The sequence below is a fragment of the Corvus brachyrhynchos genome, unplaced genomic scaffold, assembly GCF_000691975.1.
Source record: "Corvus brachyrhynchos isolate BGI_N302 unplaced genomic scaffold, ASM69197v1 scaffold133, whole genome shotgun sequence".
In the NCBI taxonomy this organism is placed as follows: domain Eukaryota; kingdom Metazoa; phylum Chordata; class Aves; order Passeriformes; family Corvidae; genus Corvus; species Corvus brachyrhynchos.
Window position 1 is genome coordinate 357,476 of NW_008237249.1, and position 9,742 is coordinate 367,217.

The window sequence follows — 9,742 nt, forward strand, 5'->3', positions numbered from 1 at the left end:
GCAGGAATGTGCGAAGGGAGTCAGGCTCCCTTTCCCTGAGAGGCTTTGGAAAACCCACCCAGAAGCTACATGGATAACAGCACTGGATGTTTCCTTGGCTGCTCTTCTTCAAACCCTGTTTTTTGTTTTCACATTGCATTTTTATATTGGCTGTACAAGCTAAATGCTCAAAAGTATTTTGAGCTGTATGAACAGCATTCACTTATTTTGAAGTAACCATTTAGGTTTTTTCACTGAAGTGCAATTCCCACATCTGGTGCTGTTAACATTAGGCTGAAGGTGCTCTATTAAGCAGTGTCATTCAGTGAGACTGTTAAGCAGAAACACCACACTGGACTGTTTACTGACTCAGCGCTAATAAACCTCACAATATAACAAATACATTAAGGAAAAGAAGAACATTCGATGTTTTCAGCATTATTGTTACAAGGTAGAGAGAACTTCATTACTTACAGGCTGAATAATCAGTGATTATTTAAACATGAAATGCGTGCTACATAGAAAAGCTGGATTTAACCCAGGCTTTCCGAAATGTAGTTGTTTGTTAAGAGGAGCACTAGAATGCCCTGCTGCTGTCTGGAATCTGCTGGATCCCAGACCATTAGCAAGCTGGGATTACATTTAAGGGATTCCAACCTTAGGCTTTTGTTCATCGGGCAGACGGTGAGACGTTTTTCTGCAGGGTTAAAAAAGACCAGAAAGGAACTGTAGCAGGTAGTGAGCGTGACTGAGAGGGACTAGTGCTGCTCTGTACGTTCTGCAGCCTAATTAGAGGGAAATGTGTGTGCTTTTCATGAAGAGGGAGAAAGGGTAAGGAAAGAGGAACACGTTGAAGGGATATCAAAGCACTAACGGCTTTCTCGCTCCCGGAATTAACTGCTAACCCTGCGGTGCACTGGTACAGCTGCACTTACAGAGCAAATCGATACAAATGGCTGGAGATTTCTAGATATTAATGTAGTTTTAAAGGAGCAGCTAACTTGCCAATGAAGAGCCACGTTACTAAGAAACCCCACGTCCAAATTAGTGAGTAAAAGCTCGTCGGCTGAAGCCTACCATGTTAATTTGTAGCCGAACCTTGCTGATTCATATTAGTAATTATGCAAACCATTATGAATGATTGAACTCTGAATCCATAAACAATTGCAGAAAAGCAATCATACCCCTACACACAGCCTGTTTGATGATTTTGTGCCTCAGGTTTAATTTCCTTTAATTGTTTTCCATGATACATTATGTGTGAAATAGTAATGTAAAACAATGTAGTTAGCCTGATTTCAGGGTCAGCCACGAAGTGGTCATAAAGAGAGCACAGACAGCAGTGCTTTGGTGTCAGATTTAAAGAGCACAGAGTTTAGAAAGTTTAGAGGGCAGTTCAGTGAGGGTCAGTACACCATAACTGCTGTGATCTTATATTCTAAGATGTCTAAACTTTCCAAATGCCAGTGCTGAAAAAATGGAGAGTCCCTCCTGAGGACACTTAGGAGAACAGGAAAGGACTGCATTATCTCAGTACCAGGATCTGCTTTCTGAAGGTGCCTCTGGGTACAGCGCTGTAGCATTTCCAGGATATTAAAACTGCAGCAAACAGAGCTGATTTATCAGTCATGATGGATCACTGGCATTTGCGAAGGGAGGATGCTGGCAGGTGGTGCAGTGTCACCCCCAGACGTCAGCAGGTCCCTGCAGCAGCCCCGGGGGGGTTGGGTCTGGGCTGGGGGGAGCAGTATCACCCTCAACGAGGTCTGGGTTCAGTGGCCATTTTTCCAGAACAAGAATTGTAAGAGCAGTTGTCCTGTGCTCTGGTTTGCCATTGCAGCTATGTTTAAAAGGGGATTGTAAGCCATGGGTTTTAAACCAGTCATCTTCCAAAGACAAGACATTGCAGGTTCCGTGAGAAGAGGTAAAAAAATACAGGCTTCCTCTGCAGGATTTCCTTCTCAAAAGGAAAAAAATAAATGTCAGCTTGTGAATTCGTGAGCACTGCCGTTACTTTGTGAATCTGTTCAGTGGATTCCCTCACAGATTTGTTGTCCATAAGGCTGCTGATTTCACTAATGACCGGGTCAGAGCAGTAACAGAGTCCTGGATCACTGAATGTAACAGGAGATACTCAAATGCCTAGACAAGCAGGTGTTCAGGGAGCAGAACTGCAGAGCAAGGAAGTAAAGGCCCTTCTTGCTACAAACAGGCTGTTGGTTCGCATTTGCTTGACTGTTCAGCAGTTGTAGGTGAATGTGAAGAAACTGCAGGCCAGGGAATATGTCATGTCCTTTGTGCAGAAGAACAATGCTCTCAGGTGATGCGCATGGGGATTTTACACAAATTGGTCTTGCTTTTTACCTATGTAAACAAGCTGTCTTTTGAAATTATTGGTCAGATGAATGCAGGAAATGCTCGGTGGTTTTATTTATGTTGTCTTTAAATTAACACACTGTGATTCCTGGTCCAGCTATCCAAGGTATATCAGGAAATATTTTGTATCTTTTGCTGGTATTATCATATCTTTGTAATTAGGAGTCTTAAAGACATGCATATATTGTTCTCAAAACAACATGCTTTGAATTTTCCTGGCAAGATGGAATGTTCCATCTTGTGTGCTTGTGTTGGAGAGAAGACTTTTTTTCATCTGCAGGCTGTGGTTGGGGAGGTATTGTCAGGATGGCCTGAAAATTAGAATTGCTTTGCATCCCATCCCTGCGCAGTACTTTACTCTCACCACTCCTGAGAAGTGGAAGTCCCTGCTCTGTGTACGCACTCCTGGCATAATTGTGTTCCACTTGAGCCCATGTCAACTGAATGGCTTCAATCTCCTCTGTGCTTGTTCTCCTGGGGTGATTCCTGGGATTTGCAAGCAGCAGCCTTTCTCTGCCTGACTGGGCTCTCAGCAGAAGCTCCCCAGCACTGGGGGGCTTTGGCCATCATGTGCCAAAGGCACCACTGAGAGACTCAGCTTCCGTAATCCACCAGAGCCATCCACACGTGCCAGGGAATGACTTTGTATGTCCTGAGGTCTGAGGATTTGAGAAGGGATGGAGTATGTTCCAGATGTAGCTGATACAGCCTGGAGAATTTTGCATTTCAAGCATTACATTTCTTCTTAGAAAAGAAACTTCAGCCTAGGAAAGTGGACACCTGTCTTGAAAATTCCCCATGTTGTAAAAAGCTCGGGAAGCTACAGAGAAGAAAGGAGACTCTCCACTCCTTACAGATTACCAGGAGATTAAGTTGATCAGTGACTCTGCTTGTATTGTGTACTAAAAGCCACGGTGCTGCTCTGTGTGTGCGCACAGTGCTGGTGCTGAGGGCACAGCCGTCACCAGAGGGCCACTGGGCTTAATGGCACGGAGGGCAGGGCACTGGTGACTCGTGGATGGCATTGAGAAGAAACAAACAGGATTTCAAGAGATCTGTGTTCAAGATTGCTTAGAGACATTTATTGAGAGCTGCAGATTCAACCCACATCACAGGCTGTCGGAGTTTCTGAACTTCCCTGGAGTGTATGTGTGTTGGTGGAAGAACGGGGTAGGTAGGAGGGATGCGAGGAGTGGAATTTGGGTTTGTTGTTTCCATGCAAGTTCTGAGTAGCATAAGAACACCCACAGACACATCATCCTCCAAACCTGTAGTCACTGACGCACCCGTCTGCAGAGGGATTTTTCGAAGGCACCGTCACGAGGTGCCACCTGCCCTTTGAGCAGTGGAAAACCCCCTCCTCATCCCAGTGTCCTTGCAGCGAGATGGCACCGGAGCAGCTCGGGTCAGGATCGATCCCTGGGACTGGACCCGGGGCCAGAGCACAGGGGATTTGGCCCCTGCAGGTAGGGGATGTACCACAGATCTGAAATTACTCATCTCTTTTTTTAAAGCTTGTATCTTGCTTTTTGTTTTGTCCTTACACAAAACAGCGGTGTTGTTCTGAAGGTTTTTCATTCAGTTTTTAAGATTTTTCTGCACCTTGCTGCCAGTGCTGCACCCTGTGCCACCAGACCTGACTCAGATGGCAGGTCAGTGTCAGGTCCTCACTGCCAGGACATAGAACCGTCTTCCACAGGGGCAGAGGCTTCTTCTCCAACCATGGTGTGTTCCTGCAAATGAAATGGAGAGTAACTAGGCAGCTCTCAGATGGACAGCCATGTGCACACTCTGTTTTTGCTTGCTAGCAGGGCCCAGCTCTGTCCATTTTATTTATATCTCTTGCAAAGGGAAGGATTCTGTGCCTTTTGTGCAGGACACCACTGAATATTTCATTCCTCCTTGCCTCTCATCTAATGTAGGCTACACCTCACAAAGGAGGCAGAACAGACTTGAAATACTGTTTGTCAATGAAAGATGAGACCAGGTCCTTAGCAACGAAAAGGATGTTGCTCATTGTCTTCTGCAGGAGCCGATTCCATCCCACCCGTCACAAATGCCTTCCCGCGATCACTGCCAGTGGCATAAAGGCTTCCAGCAGGGATCCCCGCTAGCAAGTGACCAAGTTTGCGCACCCGTTATGCTCCTGGCAAACACTGTCATCTTGTACATATTTAGCCTGATCACTCTGGCAGGTTATGAAAGACTAAATGGTGCAAACACATGTGGCAGATGCCGTTCTCGTGATAGCAGAGGAGCCGCTGAGCCCCTGTTGGGAGCGTGCCAGCTCCATCTCGTACACTGAAGAGCTTTATACTTTGAAGCCTTCCACGGCTTGCCCTGAGGGACTGCTGCTGAAGTGGTAATAAAATTCAAAATGAGCCTCAGAAAGTCAACTTGTTGGTTTCAAATGGGGTTTTTCATTATTAAGCTTCCCTTTAGCAGCCATATGTAGAGATGCTCTGTCAAAAACACCGTCTGCCCCCTGAGAAAGGTGATTCGAACTGAAAAGATAAATAGATGCAAGCACAGAGCCGGCAAAGAAGGTGAATTGTTTGTGTGAGGTGAATCTCCAAATGGCTCTTGGTGTTCTTCAGGTGAAGGGAAGTAGAGGAAGCCTGGGAGTAAATGTTGGTTACTGGGAGCTCCTTCTGGCAGCCTATCTAGAAAATATGGACAAGGCATTCTCTGTTCCCCAAAAACGGGCATTTTATTTGCATTAAAGATTCCAAACTGGATTTGAGCTTCAAAACATTTCAGATTTTGAGCTCCAAATCTGTGGATATTGACGGGAAGAGTTAAAATTGTAGTTATAGATGGAGCTGGCACCCCTGAAACATTTACAAACAGCATTTAATGCAACACCTCAGTGAGGCAGGTGAACCTGTTAACTGAGGTAAGGCAGTTGGAAGGTGTGCCTCAGTCGAGAGAGGAAATAATCTGCTCAGGGTTACAGTCAAAATTAAGATGCCAGCTTGAAGACAAAACATTTGGCCAGTGGAACGTGGCTTTTACCACGGCATATCAGTAAAACCAGAGTCTTTCATTACCTTAATGTATTCTTGTGTAACACCTCCCTTTCTCTCTTTGCTATTTATTGTCAACAGTGAGTTAAAGGTTTGTGGGTGGGGTTTTTCTTCTGAAATTGAAGGAGTTTTAAATATGGGATACTGTATTTTTCTGCAGCTCTCTGCACACATTTGGGGTGTGCAGTTACTGAAAAAAGGATCCTTAAAGCTGAGCTCATCCTTTCTAAACCAGCGTGTCTGAATGAGCAGGCAAGCATCAGTCCTGGTAACTCCTGGGCTGGGCAGCTCTTGCCATAGCAAGAATGTGGTGTTTGGAATAGTGTCCATAAATATTTTATACTGTGAAAATGTCTGTGGGAGAGAGCCCTGCTGTGCTGGGAGCCATGCAGATTCCGAGAGGTAGCCCCAGCCAGCCTGGCACACGGGGGAAAGGAGGTGCCAGGGCAGAGAGGGGCCAAGCACGTGGACATCCAGCCAAGCTGTGCCGGGTGCACAGAGCATTTTAACGGGTGTGAGGGAGAGCTGAGGTGTCATTCAGAGCAGGAGGGGGAAATCCTGCCCTTGGACACAGAGGAAGTAAAATCTGCAGTGAGGAAACTGCACGTTAGTTCTCTGTAGACAGGTATCTCAGAGTTGCTACACTTGTGTAGCGTGTTTAAGTTGCCTTGTGCAGGTGTTCACTTACAGGCCACACAGCTGAACCAGGCGAGAAGGTTCATGTGCTCCTGAGGGCAGTGCCAGGGTCCTGCTGCCATTCCCAAAGCACGAGTGTTGGTGGCAACCAAGCAAAATGCCCCCCTCTCCCAGCTTCCTGGGTGACCCTGCTGGCATCTGCTCGGTCATTATGAGGGTGAGCATGGGGCACCTCCTGACCACAGCAAGCATTTACAAGAATTACACTCCGAGCAATTCGCCCGAGCTGAAAAAATTACCTTTCATTATAAAGAGAAGTAAATCGCAGCTTTGTAATCTGGCTGCCCCCGGTGATATTTACAGCTGTGAGGCTCTACAGGGAGCCATGTCCTCTCCATCCTTTTCCTCCTTTTTCATGGAAGAATGCTGTTGTGAATGCTGTCACTGAAAGAAAAAGTTACAAGAGCTTCCTCCTAGAATTGGTTCAATTCAGCTTCATCACACTAGTGCAAAGAACATATTGCAGCGCTGTGGTGGCCTGTTTTTCTGGCTTTTATTAATCCAGAAACCTTAATGATGAACAACATTTGTGTCATTGTCTACACAAATTTAATTTGTTTATGCAGCAGTTCAGTTAATCCTGCAATCTGCTTTTCTCAAATGAGGACAGATAATGGAGACACCGTTCTTTACAGGTCTTCAGGCTTTTAAATTCTGATAAAATCAGGATTCTTCACCAGGTCTTGCCACAGCTCTGAATTAAGCCACTTTAAATGTAATTACTGAAGCTGGCTGTACATCAGGAACATCCATTAAAAGAATTGATTGACCATGCTGTTACAAGGAGGCATTTTATGAACAAACGATCATGATGGGTCCAGAACTGTAATTTATAAAGGCGAAAAAGCAGGTAAATACTTTATTAGTGGTTAATGAGAGGTTCACAAGATAACTAAATTTCTTCTTTTTTACGCAGCTACTTCAGGGAACCTTGGTCCATGGCCATCTATCACGATCGGTTTATTGATCTGCAGAAGGAACTGCGCCAAACCCTGATGTCGGAACAGGTAAGAAAAACGACTGGCGAGTGCACTTTATTATTTAGGTAATTTGTTAGTGTTGTTCACTTTGGTTTCTTCTCCCATCTTTATCCTGAAGCTTTATGTTTCTGTTTACTTCTCTCTTCGGGGAAGCCTGAGCAGACTGTGTACCTCACAGGAGGGGTCACCATGTACACCGTGTCGTTCAGTTTTCTTGTCTGGGCATATTCTCAAGTCTGCCAATAGAACTTGAACTTGCTTTGTTTTCCTTTGCTGCATTTTTGCCTTACAGCTGCAATTTAGTACAAGTACCCAGTGGGATCTGGAGCCTGGCTTGTCCGTGTATCCCCTTGCATTTAGTAGTGTTCCCTGGTAGCGACAGGTTACAGGCCATCCTACCCCTGTCTCAGCTGAGCCCGTGGGTTTTTCAACACCTACCCACAGGGAATGCCTTTTGTAATCCAAAGGGTGAATTGGCTTTTTCAGTGATAAGTGGATTTCCTGAGTAATGGTGAAATTGAAATGTTTGCTAATGCTGTTTACAGTTTTGGCCTTAGCACCATAGACAGAGGCATAAAGCCTCAGCAGCGTGGAACTGCCTGCCCAAAATCCAAAGTCACTGTGCTCCATGGGGAGAACTAGTAACAGCAGGTGTCCAGCAGCCCCCAGCACTGCCTCCCGCACCCCCTGAGGAACTTCTGGCTGATCCCAAACAGAATTTGTGGTCTGATCTTGGTGCTTCCAACTTACTACCCGGGACCAGCTCACCCTGCCCCTACTCACACTGCTTTTGCCTTTGTTTAACCCCCTGTGGTTCCAGACAATGGCACTGGGTTTTAAACGTGTGCTCACGGAGTTTTTAACTGTGCAGAAAACAAACAGAACTGAGTTAAATGGAGGCAGGGTGGCATGAGGAAGGGAGGTTGTGGAGCCCATGGGCCACCCATCTCCAGGGCCCAATGCTGCCGCGTCCCAGCTGCAGCCACACGTGCTCAGCCCTGCCTTCTCCCCGAAGGGCTCAGAGCAATTTGCCTCCTGTTGTCCTGACCCAGAAAGGGCCTTGATGCGGTTTAATTTGGGTTCTCTTGGAAGACATCTATTAAAACTGTGCAAAATTAGGTTCTGTGCAGAATGGGGGGCCTGATGTGAAGTGTTTTTCTTGCCATCATTCGAACATTTTTCTCATGCTGTAAGTGTGAACAACTTCAGAGAAAGGGGAAGTGGTGCCCTGCAAATTAAGGACTCACTTGCCTTACCCTGTCTTTGTGGCAGCAGTTCTGACACAGTCTCCCTGCATGGACTGGAAGCAGCTCTGTGAGTCAGGATTGTTCCTATGGACATAGGTGATGGTATCTGCATCTGAGTGAAAATTTGGCATTTTGGACTTCTATTTTTTTCCACGGTGATTTTTACTGTGTTTTACTGAATGTCACCATTTCTGTTTTCATTGGGTGTTCCTTCTGGGCACATTGCCAGATACAGAGTAGGTACCAGTGCTGCTCATGGAATATCTCTTAAATGCCTCAGGACTGGTTGTATTTCTATATGAAGTAAGAGACCTCCTGTCTTTGCCTCCTGTTGCTCATATTCTAGCTCGTTTCAGCATGCAGAAAAATTACTAGTGAATTTTAAAAATGAGGGAAAGATATGCGTAAGAACTGTGGGCATAAGTGTGCAGAAGTCAGATATTTCTGGTTAGTTTCCAGAGAAAGTGGAAATCAGTGTCATGCAATAGGGGTAATGTTTACAGAAATGTTTGTTAATCGAAGCAATGACTGCACATAAAAGCCAGTTTATGTTCTGGGGACAGGGGCCGTGCGTTTAGCCTGTGTTGAAATTGTCACCCGAGGCTGCCCTCGCAGCGCGGGCTCTGGCAGGGCCGCTGGCGCGGGGCGTGTTTACCCCTCGGGGATCACAGCCATGTGTTTGTGCCGGCGTGCGCAGCTCCGGCGATACAAACATGCAGATGGCAGGGCTGGGGTCTGCACCTCCATCAGCTGCTGGATGCTACCGCACGCCGGGGGCACACGTGCCGTGCCAGACCTTCCGGAACAGCACTTGTCGTCCGTCAGGAATAATGGCCTGGTGCTCCGGCTGCAGCTGGGCCGTGCCGTCGGTTAAAAGCCGCAGTAAATATTGGGTATGGGCGGGGGGAGGGGGGGGAATTCCTCTGGCAAAACCCCTCTGACAGGCCGTGTCGGGACAGCCGGGGGTTCCACACAGGTTTGTTCCACGCAATCCTTGCACCTGTGGCCGGTCATTTGTGAGGGAGAGGTGAACAAACAGTCGAGCACCACCGGCCCCAGGGTGCACTCGGTGCCAGCAGTGTGAGCCCCACTCAGTTCCCCCTGTATCCCAGCCCCGACACGTTTTCAGGCCGTTTGTGGATGTCACTGCCATGCTCCGTGGCTCCAGAGTGTGCCCCGAGTCCCGTTCGTCTGTCTGACAGCTCTGTCCTGCAGGTGCCCGGGCAGCCCCCTGTCGCCGAGCAGCGCCCTGAGCAGAGACCCGGCCCGCCAGCGCTTCGGGAATCCGTCCTGCGCTATCTGCGCCGCCACCGCGCCCACCTGCCCATGTTCGCCCCGACTGACATCTACAGACTGCCGCCGACTGCAGGTGAGAGAGACACGGTGAGGGGACGGGGGTCTCGGTGCGCAGCCCCGGCAGTGATGGGGGGGTCTCGGT

General features: G+C 47.4%; 1 protein-coding gene across 6 annotated transcripts in view; it reads left to right on the forward strand.

Moving 5' to 3' along the window:
- The window catches only part of CFAP61 (cilia and flagella associated protein 61), a 93,475-nt gene that overhangs the window by 72,671 nt on the left and 11,062 nt on the right, over positions 1-9,742 (forward strand). For all 6 annotated transcript variants that reach the window (XM_017730438.1, XM_017730434.1, XM_017730436.1 and 3 more), the window contains 2 exons: positions 6,994-7,084; positions 9,520-9,673. In XM_017730438.1, the coding sequence (XP_017585927.1) occupies positions 6,994-7,084; positions 9,520-9,673 (245 nt within the window). The remainder of the gene's footprint in view (positions 1-6,993; positions 7,085-9,519; positions 9,674-9,742) is intronic.